The sequence below is a fragment of the Nematolebias whitei genome, chromosome 9 (assembly GCF_014905685.2).
Source record: "Nematolebias whitei isolate Nwh7 chromosome 9, NemWhi1, whole genome shotgun sequence".
Classification (NCBI taxonomy): Eukaryota; Metazoa; Chordata; class Actinopteri; order Cyprinodontiformes; family Rivulidae; genus Nematolebias; species Nematolebias whitei.
The window spans coordinates 4173320-4191446 of record NC_056506.1 but is presented as its reverse complement, the minus strand read 5'-3'; the positions used below and the strand labels follow the sequence as shown (position 1 = coordinate 4191446).

General features: G+C 45.7%; 1 protein-coding gene across 1 annotated transcript in view; it reads left to right on the top strand.

Annotated features, from left to right (window-relative positions):
• Nucleotides 1-18127, top strand: part of paxip1 (PAX interacting (with transcription-activation domain) protein 1) — a gene marked incomplete in the record, with an annotated part of 122354 nt that overhangs the window by 27534 nt on the left and 76693 nt on the right. The window contains 2 exon segments of the mRNA XM_037681976.1: nt 12827-13424; nt 15859-15953. Coding sequence (XP_037537904.1) covers nt 12827-13424; nt 15859-15953 — 693 coding nt within the window.

Genomic DNA, 18127 nt, shown 5'->3' with positions numbered 1-18127 from the left:
CACTCATTCACTCTCACACTCGTCCACTCTCACACTCACTCACTCACTCTCACACTCACTCACTCTCTCACTCATTCATTCTCACACTCACTCACTCTCTCACTCATTCACTCTCACACTCACTCATTCACTCTCACACCCACTCACTCTCACACTCACGCACACACACTCACTCACTCACTCACTCACTCACTCACTCACTCACTCACTCTCACACACACTCACTCATTCTCTCTCACACACACACATTCATACAACAGTCCTCATTGCCACGGATTGTTTATGTATGCAGTTATTTCTATTTATGTTACCTCCATACTTACACACAAGTCAACAAGCATGGAGGAACAGTCATAAGCACCTGTTTTCACAATTTTTCATGCTCTGCATCCTCCCTGGTGGTTCTTTGGAACTCCTTCAAACGCTGTCTGATGGCCTCCTCGCATGTTCCTCCTATTACGTGCCATGGTAGCAACTTTGTCAGAGTCTCCTCATTATGTTCGCTGGGTTTCTTTCGTTGTACTGGTCCCGTCGGGTAGCCGTGTTTCTCCATCTCCTCAGCTGCTTCATGGGCGTTACTGCAGGTGACAGTCCCGGTAGGAAAGTGTATTTTCATCTTTATCAGTGGCATCTGGAAGCGGATGGCTTCCTTCACCCAGGAAGCCATCTATGTAAAAAGAGAGAAACCATCTCTAAACAGAAGAGGAGGCCTCAGATTTCAACTGTCAAAAACTTAAAATACAGCTTTAGGACTGATATACAGTCAGTTTTGCAACTATCAAATGGGACCAGAAGGGCCTCATCTATTCAATTAATTTCAATTCAGTTTATTTATACAGCACCAAATCACAACAAAGTTGTCTCAGGGCACTTTACAGAAACATTCACATAAAAAAGCCAATTAGTAAAGTTCGCTATCTAATGAAACCAGCAGACCAATTGAATTTTGGCTTTGTTGCAATCTCCCATCCTGAGCAAGCACAGTGGCAACAGTGGAAAGAAAAACTCCCTTTTAAAAGTAAGAAACCTCCAGCAGAACCAGGCTCAGGACAAGCGGCCATCTGCTTTGACCGGCTGGTTTGAGAGGACAGGAAGGAGAGACAGACGAACACAGAATGGTAGGTCCAGGTGTATCTGAAAGACAAAAAAACCCCACATGTTAAGATAGAAAAAATAATTACAATTAAAGCTGCAAGCAGCATTGAATGCCCTCGCAGCAAAGCGCCGCTCCGGCCTTACGGCGACTGCGGGAGCTCCAGCGACTCCGCCTGGTCGCCATCGTAATCGCTCCCGTCCCGCGCCCGTTCACCGGGGTGTGCATTTGCCGAACCTTCGACATCACCTGCGACCACGGGTGCTCCAGCAACACCTCCCAGTCGCCGTCGTGAATGCTCTCATGCATCCACCAAGGGGCGCATATGCGTAAACTTTGTGATCGCCTTCCGCCCATATCAGTATGGGAGGGGGTGCACTTGAGTCATATGTTAAACTGCAATATCAATGTGTTTAGACGTGCTCACCGATTATGCACAAAAAAATCTGGTTCCAATCGGATGATAATTCACTGAGATATAACTGTTGGAATAATCTAGGGGGCGCACTTGAGTCAAATGTTAATGAGCCAAATGTTAATGAACAATACCAATGTGTTTATAAGTGTTCACTGATCACGCACAATAAATCTGATACATATCGGATGATATTTCACTGAGATATAACTGTTGGAATAATCTAGGGGGTGCACTGGAGTCAAAATTAAAAAAAACAATACCAATGTGTCTAGACGTGCTCATCGATTATGCAAAAAAATCTGGTTTTGATCGGATGATGTATCGCTGCGATATAACTGTTGGAATAATGTAGGGGGTGCACTGGACACGCCCACATCCTCCAGCAAAAATGGTTTGCACTTTAAATCAAGACAGACCATCTTCTCTGTCTTCTAACACAGGATCATCCTGATTAGGTCAATGGTGTCAAAGAGAGAGCATTCCAAGTAAAAAAAGAGACTTCCTGTTCTGAGGGGGTGGGGCTTTTCTGACGTCAAAATATGACAACAGTGGATCGTCCGGTATCCAACAGGGATGACTGTTGCCAAGTTTGGTGCATTTTAGTCTTTCAACGTGAAAGTTATATCATTTTGAAATTTATGGCGTGAAGCTCAACTTTGAGGCCTGGCCACGCCCCATTAACATAAACGAAACTGAAAGCTTTTGATAACTTTTACTTCCCATTGTGTTAAGGGCATATTAACCAAGCTTGAAGGCAATCACTCAAAATCCCTAGGAGGAGTTCGTTAAAATTCATCATTAGAAACACTCAAAAATGACCCTTTGACCTAAAATGGTCGAGTTCCTGTTGGGTTTGGACCAGGGCTCCAAGAGACTTTTTCATAGGTCCTGAGACGATACAGATGTTCACCGAGATTCAGAATTATTTGCCAAAAAATGGCTTGGTGCTCAGGTTTTAAAATATTCTAGGGGGTGCTGTGGAGGCTATTGGCCACTTATCATGGCTTCCTGTTCAAGGGGTGGATAATGATCGATCATACTGATTTTGGTGCACCTCGGTTCAAAACTGTGGAATTTTGAGCCAAACACATGGAAACGGCGTTACGTTTTTCTTCACCACGTCGTGACGCCCACATGCTCCACCCAAAAGTGTCAGTTTTGGAAAGTAAGTTACACCAACATGTCTTCGGTCACTGGACACACTAACATGCTGATCAGATGACAGGGGTCAGATAGGGACCGTTCAAGGTAAAACTTTACACTTCTTGTTGTCAGGGGGCGTGGCTTAAGTGATGTCGTGATTTGACCATTCAGTCTTGCAGGGGACCGGATGTGGATCAATCACTGAAGGTTTCACAGTGTGATGTTTCACAGTTTCCGTGTAGGAGCTATTAGCGTTTTGTTTTTCATGGCGAGATGTCAAACTTTGAGGTCTGGCCTCGCCCCTTCAGCATGCTCCGAAAGAAACCGTTTTGATAACTTTTCATCCCCCATGCCTTTTGAACAAAATGGCCAATTTTGAAACCGATTGAGTGAAATCCCTAGGAGGAGTTCATTCAAATGCGGAGGCTGTAAATCGCCCAAAAGGTGTGAAAATTGGGCCAGCATTCCAAAATGGCTGACTTCCTGTTTATCGTACAACGATGGTGCCAGATGATTTTCTGTGCATCTTGGGGAATTGGACAAGTGTACCAAATATCATGTTTCTACAACAAACTAAGGTTAATGCAGAGGGTATTTTGAAATTTTCTAGGTGTCGCTCTTTAGCCGTTTCTGTTGCATTTTTTGCCACGCCCTTAAAATATGTAATTTTTCACCAGTCCTGATGCGTCCGCCAAATTTGGTGACTTTTGGGATATGTTAAGGCCCCCAAAACACCAATTCATTTGGTGGAAAGAATTGCAGCTCTGGCCTGAACTGAGCGATTACAATAGACCTTCGCAGTGCTTCACTGCTCGGGCCTAAAAACAAAACAGGTTGTGCAGAGTAAGTAAAGACAATAGCAGACTGAAAACTGGTCAGTTTGTCCTCCAGCAGTCTAAGCCTATAGCAGCATAACTAAGGGACAGCTCAGAAAACCCAAGCTGACCCTAACTATAGGATTTAGCAAAAAGGAAAGTCTTAAGCCTAGTTTTAAAACTGGATAATGTGTCAGCCTCACAGACAGAGATTGGAAGTTGGTTCCACAAGAGAGGAGCCTGATAACTGAAGGATCTGCCTTCCATTCTGTTTTTGTAAATTCTAGGAACCACAAGTAAACCTGCAACCTGAGAGCTAAGTGCTCTGTTAGGAAAATATGGAACAATAAGATCTGTAATATAAGATGGAGCCAGGTTGTTGAGAGCTTTGTAGGTTAGAAGTAAGATTTTGAATTCTATTCTGGATTTGACAGGGAGCCAATGGAGAGAAACTAAAACTGGAGAAATATGATCTCTCCTACTAACAAAAGTTACGTATGTAACTACGGTTCTATGAATCCCGGATGACTGCCAGAGGGTGGTGCTGAAAGCACTGAATGTTCCCTTTGCGCATGCGCTGTTCAAGTAATAATACCAACGGAGTCACAGGTGTGACACGGATGACCAATCAGAGGCTATATAGCCCAACGTCATCCGCTGCTCTGCTCCTACAGAATCTTCTCGTGGAACGCAAGGATTCTGAGTGACAGAGAAGCTCTGGCGGTCATCTGGGATTCATAGAACCGTAGTTACATACGTAACTTTCATTCTATTTAATCCCTCCTGACCGCCAGAGGGCAGTGCTGAAAGCACTGTATGACTAATACCAACGATGTCACAAGGAATCCTAAACACCCACCTCACTGAGGAGGCCCAGGTGACCCTTGTAGAAGAACCTGGCCCAGGGGATGAGGGGTGGCCACGTTAACTCTATAAAATCTGGTGAACGTGCTTGGGGAAGCCCATGATGCAACAGCACATATTTCTTCCAGCGGAACCCCTCTCAGGGCATCCCAGGAAGCGGAGACGTTCCTGGTAGAGTGAGCCTTCAAGCCGACCGGCAGGGGGCCGGGCCCTGCAGCATAGGCGTGGCAGATGACGTCCACAATCCAGTGGGAGAGGCGCTGTTTGGAAAGAGGACAGCCTAACCTAGGGCTTCCATAACACACAAACAGCTGGTCTGAATGTTTTATCACAGCAGTAGCTGCAACATATGCCTCCAGTGCCCTCACCGGGCACAATAATCCAGACCCCTCACCAGGCGTAGGCTGAACGTGTTTTGCTTTCCGATAAGCAAAGGTAACCACTGGAAATGGCGATAAGCACCTTTGCTTGCAGCCTCTCCTCCAAGGGGTCCGGAAGCTAACTTCAGTGCCGTGGTATTACCTGCAGCTGTCTAAAGTAGCCTCATTAAGGCTGCGACGAGGTGATTCATCCAGAAAATTAACGACCTTCTATCCGTGAGTCACACCCTAATCTCACTCTGTTACCTTGATCCTCCAAGCAGCAGGGATGGGTCATCTGGTCCAGAGAAACTCATGTTATGGTCGCTCACCTCTTAATTTAGCGTTGCAATTGTTAATTGTTCTGGTAATCTTTAGGGCCCTGGACAATGGGCACAAGGGTGTTGTCATTCACTGGCTAATGAACCTTTCAAAACCTCCAATTTTTATGTTGTTAAGTGAACCAAGCATTACCATGTATTTGTTCAATAAGGATGAAATAATAGTCCAGATGTATACGTTTTGCTTTGCTTTAATCAACAATTTTCGCAGGGGTACAGCATCAGGCACAATTTTATATTGATTAATTTTCATGATTACAAAGGATACACTTTCTTCACTTAAGTAAGGTAATGGAATCTTCCTGATGACTTCTGATCCCCAAGAGCCCTTGGGGATTTTGTGAACACTACCTTCACTTAGACCTTTCACACATCAAGCCAAAAGAGGTTCTCTCTCAACTCCCTCATGAACCAGAAACACCTCCGAGCAAAACCCACTAGTACCCAGTTTAATACTCTTGAATTTATCCTGTATGCTATATTTCTAATCTGATGAATTAATTTATTTAGACCAGAAGGACGGGGGAGTCCGCTTACCATGATTCTGAGGTGACCCTCAGAGAATCGTTGTGATGGTAAGAGGCATATTTCCCGTCTTCCAGGAGGGAAGTACGGGCCATCCCAAAACAGAAGCAGCTGATGCCAAATTGAAGAAATCAGAGCTTTGGATGAGCCCGGGCCAAGCTTTTAGAAGTAGGACACCTCTTCAGTCTGCTGTTGCAAGTGAAGACTTAAATCTTAGAGACTAACCTGGATAAATAAAGGCTAAATGAAAAAAAAAAAAAAATCCAATCCCATTTCAGTGAGAAGAGAAGTAAATCCCAGCCTTGTTTCAAACCGATAAAATCCAACTTCTTTCGGGCTTCTCTGATCCTCCGACTGCTTCCTGCTTGTAGTTCCTTCTGCTCAATTCTTCGACTCAGCTTTGACCAAGTTTCATCAGTTCAATCTGTATTTAAAGACTCCTTTTTCCTCCTCCTCTTAAGGAGGGGTTAGAGGCCTTTCTTGGAAAATGATATCTTTTTTTCCAGTAACTGACTGTTGTTTTGCATCTCAACCGATTCTAACCGGCTTTTAGGTACTTTCCAGAACTTGAGAAAAACAAGCTGGTTCCTGTTATTTGCTCAGAAGTGCGTCACCACAAGATGTGTTGAAACGAATCTCCTGACCTTCTGTTCTCTCACTATAGCTTCTTCAATTACACATGCTTTTCACTAATAGTTCACTATAGCTTCTTCAGTTACACATGCTTTTCACTAATAGTTCAAAATAACTCATGCAAAACTTTTACAAAGGTTATACATTGATTATTATTCTCAGCTTGTCTTTCATGCATTCATAGCTGGCTTCTGTACTCTTTCTTCTGCTCAAGGCAAGTACAGACTTGTCTTACACAGGCATGTCCAGACTTGCCTATGGTTACATCAGGCCTCGGATCTTACTCTTTTTACTTCAACACTTTCCAAGTAAAACACACAATCATACAATGGATTATACATTTCTTATAAATCAATGGTTGATTTCTTGTTGATTATTAGTAAAACACTTTTGATTACACATTATTATATTTAGCTTGATTTAAAGCAGAAGTTCAGTCCTTTTGTTTTCAGCTGCTGAGGAGAACTTGATCAGGCTTCACCTTCATTAAAGCTGGTTGTCCGTTACATCAACAATCAGACACCAGGTTTATCGACAGCCTCAACGGTTGTTTACAGTGAGAGTGAGATAACATCTTTGGTACAAATGCAATGTTTGGCCACAAGGTAACACACAAGCCTTCAGGGCCCCACCTGAGACATGAGGGGCTGACCGAGAGAGCATGTAGCTCGCTGACCCTCTTTGCTGAGGCAATAGCCAACAAAAAAGCCGTCTGACGGGGGCTTGAAACTCCAGTTACCTGCTGTCCTAGCCTTGCAGTGGCCACACCCACAGCCGAAGACGTTGAAGATTGGGGTGCCATATCAGTCCCCCCAACTGAGACAGCAAGTCCCTTCTGGTCGGAAGACACCATGGGACGCCCTGACATAGACTTCGTAGCAGTGGGAACCATGGTTGCGCTGGCCAATACGGAGCCACCAGCAGCATCCTGTGGCCCTCCTCAAGGACTCTCTGAAGGGTTGGCCAAATTAGAGAAAGGGGTGGAAAGGCATATAGAAGGACACTTGGCCAAGGATAAGCTAATGAGTCCTGGCCCAGCGCATCCGATGCCCCCGTAAGAGAGTACCATAGGGGACACTGAGTCGACTCTTCCGTCGCAAACAGGTCTATCTCTGCCTGACCAAAACGGTCCCAGATCATCAGCACTATGTCACTATGGAGGGACCACTCTCCCGAAGGGGACTCTTGGCGGGAGAGAAAATCTGCGACCTGATTGTGTCGCCCTGGTAAGTACGCTGCCCGCAGTGTGGACAGGCAAGGAGAGGCCCATTCCAAGAGCTCTCTGGACACTCTCAGAAGTTGTGCTGACCTGGTGCCCCCCCCGATGGTTGATGTGGTAGACAACAGGGGTGTTGTCTGACCAAACAAGAACATGCCTCCCTTCCAGGTGAGGTAGGAAGTGCCTGAGTGCCAAGTGCACTGCACGCAGCTCCAGCACATTTATATGCTTGAAGTGGTCCCTTTGACCCCAGTGGCCCTGAACCGCTCTGCGTTGCCACACAGCCCCCCATCCCATGGAGCTGACATCTGTCGTGACCATTTCCCTGCGACACACTACCACTCCCATGGGGACACCCCTGGACAAATAATCTTCGTCCCTCCATGGAGTCAAGGCATGAAGACATGACCACGTCACTGCGAGCTTGTGATGCCTGTGCAGCCTGGCATCCAGGCAAAAGCTGTTGAGCCACCTCTGCAAGGGGCGAAGTGACAGCAGGCCTAAGGGCACCACCCTAGTGACTGATGTCAGCTTGCCGAGTATTTGCAGGAAGGCAACATAGGGGAGCTGCTTGCCCAGCCGGGACCGATTGACCAGCTAGAGTATGCCGGCCACCCTTTGAGCGGATGGGCGAGCTCTCATGGAAGATGAATCCAGAACCACCCCAAGAAAGGTGGTCGTCTGGGAAGGGATCAGGCAGCTCTTCTCCAGGTTGACATTGAGGCCCAACTGGGACATATGAGCGAGCAGGCGGTTTGTGTCGTGAAAGGCACAGGCCTGAGACGGGGCGCAGAGAAGCCAATCGTCTGAGTACGGCAGAATCTTCACTCCGCAGGCCTGCAGAGGAGAGAGGGCTGCCTTCACGCACCGAGTGAACACCCTTGGGGAGAGAGAGAGCCCGAATGGGAGTACCCGGAACTGCCAGTGGTGACCCCGATAGGCAAACCTGAGAAAGCAGCGATGTTCTGCCGTAATAGGCACATGAAAATACGCATCCTTCAGGTCTACAGACGTGAACCATTCTTCCCTCATGACAGCTTGAAGGACTTATGCTGTCGTGAGCATGTGGAAGGGCAGCTCCCTTAGGTACTGGTTGAGTCCCCTCAGGTCTAAAATGGGACGAAACCCGCCCGTCCTCTTGCACGAGGAACTAAGTCGAGTAATAGCCCCTGGGTTGTTGCAGAGGGTCCACTGCCTCTATTGCGCCCTTGGCCAGGAGGGCGGAAAGTTCCTGGTTTAGTGCTCGACCTTTCACCGGGTCGGCGATTACAGTCATCTTGACCCGGCATGAGATATGAGGCCGCCGTCGGAACTGTAGCCGGTAACTATGGGTCAGAGTGGCAACCACCCATGGGTCCACGGCGTGAGCAGCCCAGTAGCTGAGCTGCTGGTGGGAGAAATATCCGACGGTTGGCCTGATGGCATCACCGTCTCCCTCCATGGCCCCTAGGGGCTGTGGGAGGGCGGCAGCCAGAGTCCCTGGTCCGAGCCTGTCCAGCTGGTCGGTGGACTGACCCACGAAAGCTCCTGCTGGGCCTTTGCTGAACCGCATGAGGGTAAGGGCCACCCGGCCGGTTATGACCCCCAGGCGGTTGCTGCATGCTGGAGTCAGCCGACGGGCGCCTTGGATGCCGAGGAGGTGGAGAGGGCATTGCCCTGCTAAGGCTTGAAAATTGCTGCCTTCTCTGTTATGCCTGGACAGTCCGTTCCAGTGCTTCCAAGGCAGCCGACCCAAACAACTCCCCCGGTACCACTGGGACATTACGGAGGGCTCTACGGCATGGCTCAGTCAATGCTGACTGCACCAACCAGACCTGTCGGCGAGCCTGGACTAAGGAGGACATCACGCGCCCAAGCTCCCTCGTCATTAGTGCAAAGGCCTGAAGCGCTGCATTGTTAAAGCCCATTGCTGCTGTCGCACCACTAGTCCCCTGAAGGGACGCGGAGAGGGCAAGCATGAGGTGTGCCAAGGAATTACCTAAGTGGCCAGCACGCGCTCCAGCGGCATTGGCTCCGCAGAGGAATTAATCCTTGACACAACACTGAGCTCGTGGGCACCGAACATGACTGCACAAAGCTTCCTCTGGTGACACGATCAGAGAGGCAACAGCAGGTTCTATCGCTGGCATGCGATCCAAGCCTGCTGCAGCCGGCTCATGCATGGCCGCCAACACTCAGCCATCTGCATCAAGCCGTCACCCGACCCACTAACTGTGCTCCGAGAAGAAGAAAGTGAAGCTGTCTCTGAGACTTGAGATGAATGCCCGTCCTCCTCACCTAAAAAGTGAGAGGCAGAGGCAGCCAAGGATAGCACATCTTCCTCCGCAGCCAGTTCAGGCATGGGTGGGGAGGAGAGTCCGGTTGCTGCCACTGGTTCAGTTCCCAGTTGGCATACCTGAAAAAGGGACTTCATCTCCGCTAATTCAGCAGAGAACTGCTCCACCCTTGTGGAGAGGCCTCTATCAGACCTGGCTCGCTTCTTTCTAGGAGGGGCCACAGAGACTGCGGCCTCAGTCCGGCGCTTCGAGCGCCTAGGTGGAGCCTCCTGCCCAGAAGGCGGGAGGTCGTCGCCGAGTTTGGGACGAAACTGGGCCAGCCGGGCCACCTTCACAGCATGCGACATGAAGCTGCAATTCATGCAGAGGTTCTCTGACGGCATCCACCAGATGGTCATGTCCAAGGCAGGCAGGACACAGGTTGTGACCATCATCTGTCTGGAGCATGGCTCCACAGACTGTACACCAGTGAGAGCCGTCCATGCTCCTTACCCAGCTATGTCCAAGATACTCAGAGAGGCTAGCACCGCTAGCTCAGCTGGTAAGAGAAGACAATTGGGAGAGGGGGTGCGAACGCTCACCTTCACCAATGAAAACAAGGCCAAAACTCATAGAGGCTAGCACCGCTAGCTCAGCTGGTAAGAGGACAATTGGGAGAGGGGGTGAAAACGTTCGCCTTCACCAATGAAAACAAGGCCAGGAACTCAGCTGGCTACGTAATAAGCAAACTTCGGAGCACAGTCCAACCGACCACGTGGTTGGAGGCCTCCAGTAAACGAGCGGAACGAACGCTACCGCTAACCAATAGCAAAATATAAGCAAAAAACCACTACTCACCAGTGTTAAATCACACACATAGTAGTCATAAACAATGTCGGAGCACAGTCCAGCCGACCACGCGGTTGGAGGTCTCCCAACAAGCGGGAGCGGAGCGAAAGCTACTGCTAACCAACGGCGAAATATAAGGAAAAACACTACTCACCGGTGTTGAATCACACACATAGTAGTCAGACGCTGTAAGTTGGGAGAGGCGAAAACCGCCATAGTCCCCAACGAAACAGCAGAAATACCTTTGAACAGGGTTAAACCGTCGCAGCCCTAGGAGGGCAAACACGCTACTCCCGCAGACGGGCAGTCGGGCTTCCGACGACGGTAAAAAGTTCAGAAAAGGTCCAAAGGGCTGAAGCCCTGAATTGAACCGCGCACGAGAAGAAAAAAGGAGCAGAGCAGCGGATAACGTCGGGCTATATAGCCTCTGATTGGTCATCCGTGTCACACCTGTGACTCCGTTGGTATTATTACTCGAACAGCGCATGCGCGAAGGGAACATTCAGTGCTTTCAGCACCGCCCTCTGGCGATCAGGAGGGATGAAATAGAACTCCGGTTAAGACTCTGGCAGCAGCATTTTGGATCAACTGAAGACGTTTTAAAGAAGTATTTGGACATCCAGATAATAAACCATTGCAATAGTCCAGTCTAGACGTGACAAATGCATGGACCAGTTTTTCTGCATCATATTTAGATCAGATGTTTCTAATGTTAGTGATATTACGCAGGTGGAAGAAGGAGGTTCTAGTAACGTTTTTAATGTGGGGGATAAAAGACATGTCCTGATCAAAAATAACACCAAGATTTTTAACATTAGAGCTGGAGGACAGATTAATGCATCTAAGGAGGGAGAAAGACTGAAAAATTCATTCCTATGGTGCTCAGGTCCAAAAACCAAAACCTGTTTTGTCTGTGTTCAACAGGAGAAAATTAAGGGTCATCCAGGTTTTTATGTCTTTAAGACATGCTTGTAGTCTAAGTAGCTGATTGGATTCATTGGGTTTAATGGACAAATATAATTGTGTGTCATCAGCATAACAATGGAAATTTATCCCATGCTGTTTAATAATTTTACCTAATGGAAGCATATATAAAGTAAAGAGTATTTGCCCAAGCACTGAGCCCTGAGGAACTCCATGATTAACTTTGGTGTATGAAAAATATTTATTATTTACATTTACAAACTGGAATCTTTCAGATAGATATGATTTAAACCATTTTACAGCTGTTCCTGTAATTCCAATATCATATTCAAGCCTCTGTAGTAAAATATTGCGATAAACTGTATCAAATGCAGCACTGAGGTCTAACAGGACCAGTAGAGACACAAGTCCATTGTCTGAGGCCATGAGAATATCATTAGTGACTTTTACTAGTGCTGTTTCTGTGCTATGATGAGCTCTAACCCCTGACTGAAACTCTTCAAATAGATTATTTATTTGTAGATGTTCACGCAACTGACCTGCAACTATTTTCTCTAGAATTTTTGAGATGAAAGTTAGATTAGATATAGATCTATAGTTGGCCAGAATTTCTGAATCAAGATCAGACTTCTCAAGTAAAGGTTTAATTACAGCAACCTTAAATCGCTGTGGTATATAACCATTCATTAAAGACAAATTAAGTAGATCCAAAATGTGGACATTAATTAGGGGGAATACCTCTTTAAACAGTCTGGTTGGGATGGGATCTAGCAGGCATGTGGATGGTTTGGATGAGGTTATTATTTTTGACAATTCAGAGCTCAACAGGACAAAAACTGTCCAAACATAAATCAGGTTCTAGTGAAATTTTTAAAGTTGCCTCATTTGACAGGGGACTAGAGATAGTAGAAGGAAGGATGGTTTGAATTTTCTCTCTAATTGAAATAATTTTATTTATAAAGAATCTCATGAAGTCATCACTACTTCTAGTTGTAGGGATACATGGTTCAACAGAAATGGGACTTTTAATTAGTCTAGCAATAGTACTAACCAGAAACCTAGGGTTATTTTTATTCTCCTCTATTAAAGATGAGTAATATAAAGTTCTAAATGTATTTAATGAATATGGGAAAAACTCCATAAATAAGTCACTTTGGTGTATACGTCACAGGGCATGTAAATTATGCAAAAACTGTGACTTATAGGCCAAAAACTAGTAATGACTGTCATCTGTCACCCCCCCCCCCCCCCCCCCCCCGCAGGTCTGCAGTGGTATGTGACACAGAACCATCAGCAGTTCTTTCATGTCCTGGAAGTTATCAGATGAGCAAGAGGATTAAAAAGTTTGGATCAGAGCTTTGTGTAAACTTGACCTTTTTTTTTTTCAGATCATTCCAAACCTGACTGGTAGTCAAATCAAGCCTTTGGATCAGACGCACCTGAGCCACACTCAGACCCCCAACAGCACCAACCTTCCTTTGTTCAGTCAGGCCAAAGTGGCAGAGCAGCAGCAGTCTCTGCAGCAGTCACACCAGGCAGCCCAGCAGCATCAGCAGCTACCACAGCAGTCACAGCATCCCATGATGCACCTCCAGCAGCAACAACAGCTGATGAAGCTGCAACAGTCACAGATTGTTCAACAACAGGGTTTCCCACAGCAGCAGCAGCAGTTTCTTCATCAGCAGCAGCTGTTCTCACAGCAGCAGCAGCAGCAGCAGCAGCTGCGACCCCAGCAGCTCCTCCGACCCGGTCTGCAGCAGCTGCAACAGCAGCTGCAACAGTATCAGCAGCAGCAGCGTATGCACATGTTACAGCAGCAGAACCAACAGCAGCTCCATCAGCAGCACCTTCAGCAGCAGCAGCAGCAGCAGCATCTCTTGCAGATGCAGAAACAGCAGCTCCAAAGTCAGCAACATCAGAATCAGCAGATCTTCCAGCAGCTGCCTCACATCTCCCAGCTGTTTGGACATGAGCCGGGACAAGACAGTAAGTACGGCCACGTGACTCGTCACGTCATGGGGCAGACACGTTGGCGCTGCTGGAACCTTCCTCTTCTTTCAGGAGCATGTCAGGTGCAGGAAGTTCTCAGCTCAAATCATGCTACACTTATAAAATGATGGAACTCAATTTATCAATCACCACACGTGCACTTTTTTTTTTTTACAAACATTTACAAGTTTTTTTATTTTTATTTTAACATTTGTTGCCTTTCAAAACACCAACTAATATTTTAATTCCTCCAAAAATTGCACGTACGATTGTATCTATGAACCAAGTCCAAGCTCAATAATCCAGGTATACAACCCAACAATTTTCAGTCAGGTCATCTGGACATTTTCTTTTTTTTTGTCCTGAAGCGTTTCACCTTCCATCCAGAAGACTTCATCAGTCAAGGAAACACCATCTTAGTATCAACATAACTGGTTTTGTTCTACATTGGAGTAAGCTGTTGGGGGAAGAATCAGTTTTGTTGTGTGTTTCCTTGACTGATGAAGCCTTCTGGATGGAAGGTGAAAGGTTTCAGCACAAAAAAAGAAACTGTCCAGACGACCTGACTGAAAATTGTTGTATATATGGCTGATGCAATTTTCAGTTTTGTTTTTAGACCAGAAGAAAATATTTTTCTTTATATCATGAACAGATGTGTTTGAAAGCTTTTCTATATGCAAAGCATTTTGTGATTTTTATCTGTGAAAGGTGCTATAAAATAACATGAAGTCCATTACCTACCGTTTGAGTCCCAAGTGCTCTTAAGGGAGGTTGCTCTTCACTGTCGTAAATGGACTGGACTTTCTGTCTTATCAAGACACTCAAAGTGCTTGTCAACACAACCTGTGCCCTTGTTTACCCAGTCATACTAGAGCTGTCATTTCAGAATCAGAATAAGTTTTATTATCATTTCAACGAAATACAGTGAGATTATGTTCGTACGGTCATCCAAAAGAAGGGCGGTGTGCACGTTGCTGCTGCTCCTTAGAGCGCGGCCCCTTATCTTTTTTCAGAATGCTTTTAAGAGACAGAAAAGGCTAAAGGCCATGAGGATGGATAGTGGCATTACAAAAAAGATCTCTTCACATCTTGTCCTATCAGGACACGATTTATGACCTCAAAAAACTCTACCAAGCACATTTATAAACATGATTACATATGCATTTGGTGTCAATTATACATCAGAGTCAGAGATCCGTTATTGTCGTTTGCACCTAGGGGCGGCTGTGGCTGAGTGGTTAGAGCAGTCGTCCTCCAATGCGAGAGTTGGGGGTTCGAATCCACCAGCAGTCACATGCTGAAGTGTCCCTGGGCAAGACACTGAACCCCTCATAGCCTCTGATGTGTGTCCCATCAGTGTATGAATGTGATAAAGCTCTGATCAGTCTCTTTAGAATGATTTGTTCAATTAGCTTTGCAGAGATCTAGTATAGAGCTGTATGACTGGATAAATGAGGCACAGATTGTTGTAAAGAGCTTTGAGTATCTTGAAAAAAGATAGAAAGGTGCTGTATAAGTACAGTCCATTTACCATTTACCTCATGTGGTCCATGTGGTGGAGCGAAATTATGTACACAGGGTCCCAGTTACATCCAACAATAAAATGTAAAAGAAAAACAGTGGTAAGATCTAAGATATGAACTGAGAAAAACATCAACTAAATATACACTAAGTACTAATAGCATAAAAACAATACGTTGAACAGCACAAATATGAACATGAGTCTGTGTGAGCAGATGAGCATGCATGAACACATCAACATGGAACAGATCAGCAGCAACATGAAACAGATCAGCAGCAACATGATGTGATTTTTCACAGTAATTATCCTGGTTAGAGATTCATGAGTCTAACAGCCTCAGGGTAGAAGCTGTTCTTCAGTCTAGTGGTTCTACACTTAATGCTCCTCAACCTCCTTCCTGAGGGGAGCGGGGCAAAAAGTGTGTGTGCTGGGTGAGTGTGGTCCTTCATGATGCAGGTGGCCCTCTTCCTGCAACTAGAGGTATAGATGTCTGTGATGGTGGGGAGACTGACTCCGTCTATACATACAATACATGACTGACTGTTTAAACAATGACCAGGGAAGGTTGTTTATTTCTTTAATTTATATTTATGTAACACACTTGATAACGTTATGGTGAATAGTGGAAGCTAGAAAATGTGAACGCACGTTAGGAAGACTGTTCAGAACAGGTTTACAAATAGCTGTTTACTTAGATTCTTGAGGGTGGACCAAGCTCAAACTTTTCCAGCCAATATATCGGTTATTGCCATTATCCCTCCCAATATGGGTATCAGCGATAACCTAAATGTTCATATCGATTGGGCCCTAGTTGTGAAGGTCTTATACGTCCTGGAGGCCAAAGGTTTCCCACTCCTGGTCTAAGCCTATAGTGTCATGTGAATCATGTTATTTCTGTTGCATTCTCAGTTCCACTGGACAGCTTCCTGCTCAGCTGTGTGTTTGCAGTGGCTGATTACCCAGAACAAATGGCTGACAAACAACTTCTGGCCACGTGGAAGAGGGTAAGACACACAACCAACACAAACCCCCTCAAGATTTTACAGAGACAGAGGTGAATTGCAATAAAAAAATATATATTTTTATTTCCATGTCTTAAAGGAGAAAAATAATTTTAAAATGCCAAACAAAAATGCAAATGATATTCATAAATCTAGCTGCGGTTAAGGCCTTGTGTGGTACATGTGGAGTCAAAATAACCCGTATGTCCGTGTAAATGGCTGGTGAGGTCAGAACTTACTTACACTCGGGTTATGTGTTAGGAAATACTCAGCTAGTACCACACCAAATTTTATCTCAATATCTGTAAAATTATGAGGTTCAACCATTTCTTTCCTTGCTAAGATAGCTCTGACAGCCATCTTCAGTCAGGTAAACTCCATAAAACATCAGTTTTAGATGTTTGTATAAAGATTACTTTCTGATAGTTGAATTATAGTTGTCCAGTAGTTCACAAGACATTTTTTGGTTTTATTCTGACAAAGGTTTGGCAAAGGAATGCTTGTTGGGGATCACTGTCAGCCAGTACCAAATAAAATTTTAGTTTGGTATATACAAAACCCATTGAGTTATAGCCATTTTTGTGTTTGCTAATGTAGCTGTGGTGGCCATCTTAAATATGATTGACCCAAAAAACTAATCCGTCTAAGAGGTTCCTCGGTAGTTTCATTAAAACATGTACAGTCGTTCCAAAGAGCACATAGTTTTAGGAAGATTGAATTTGTTTCCTATTAGGTTTGTTTTAGCACACGTCTCACAGCTGAGCCAAACATGGTATATTTTTTATGTGGGTGCTTCAATAGAAGAAACCAGCCACTAGGTAGCATAAGCCAGTTTTGTGCCGATCCCAAGCCCAGGTAAATGGTGAGGGTTGTGTCAGGAATGGCATCCGATGTAAAACACTTTTGCCAAAACCATAATGCGAGTTCATCAAAGAGAAACTATACTGGATTGGTCGAGGCCCGGGTTAACAACGACCACCACCGGTGCTGTTGACAAACAGGGTGCCGGCAGAAATGGTGCTACTGTTAGTGGAAGACCATGAGGAGGGAAACATGTCAGGAGACAGAAGGAGAAGAGGAAAGTGAAGAATTTAGGACTGAGGGTTGCAACTCTAAATGTGGGGACAATGACAGACAAAGGTAGAGAGCTGGCTGACATGATGCTGAGAAGGAAGGTAGATGTTTTATATGTCCAAGAGACCAAGTAGGAGGGCAGCAAGGCTCACAGCAGGGTTTAAACTGTTTTACTATGGTGTGGATAGAAAGAGAGAAGGAGTAGGGGTGGTCCTGAAGGAGGAGTTGGCAAAGAATGTAGTAGAGGTGATCAGAGTGTCAGATAGGGTGATGTGCCTTGAAGGTAGAAGTAGGTCTGATGCTAAACATTGTCAGTGGTTATGCTCCACAGGTTGGATGTGATGAGGAGAAAGATACATTTTGTAAAGATCTGGATGAAGTGATGGAGAGTATTCCCAGGGAGGAGAGAGTGGTGATGGGAGCAGACCTGAATGGACATGTTGGTGAAGGAAACGGAGGAGGAGGAAGTGATGGGTAGGTTTGGTGTCAAGGAAAGAAACCAGGAAGGACAGATGGTGGTGGATTTCACCAAGAGAATTGAAATGGCTGTAGTTAACACCTATTTCCAAAAGAGGGAGGAACACAGAGTGACCTACAAGAGTGGAGGAAGGAGTATGCAGGTCGACTACATTCTGTGTAGAAGAGGACTTCAAGTACTTGGGGTCCACTGTCCAGGAAAATTAGGAGTGTGGTAAAGAGGTGAAGAAGAGAGTCCAGGCAGGATGGAGTGAATGGAGAAAAGTTTCAGGAGTGATTTGTGACAAAAGGGTGTCAGCAAAGGTCAAAGGAAAAGTTTACAAGACAGTGGTGAGACCAGCTATGTTGTATGGTCTGGAGACAGAGACATGGACAAAAAGACAGGAGACAGAACTGGAAGTGACAGAAATCAAGATGTTGAAGTTCTCCTTAGGAGTAACAAGGATGGAGAAGATCAGGAATGAGATCAGAGGTACAGCACATGTTGAACAACTGGGAGATAAAGTTAGAGAGGACACACTGAGATGGTTTGGACATGTCCAGAGGAGGGACAGTGGTTTGGACATGTCCAGAGGAGGGACAGTGGTTTGGACATGTCCAGAGGAGGGACAGTGGTTTGGACATGT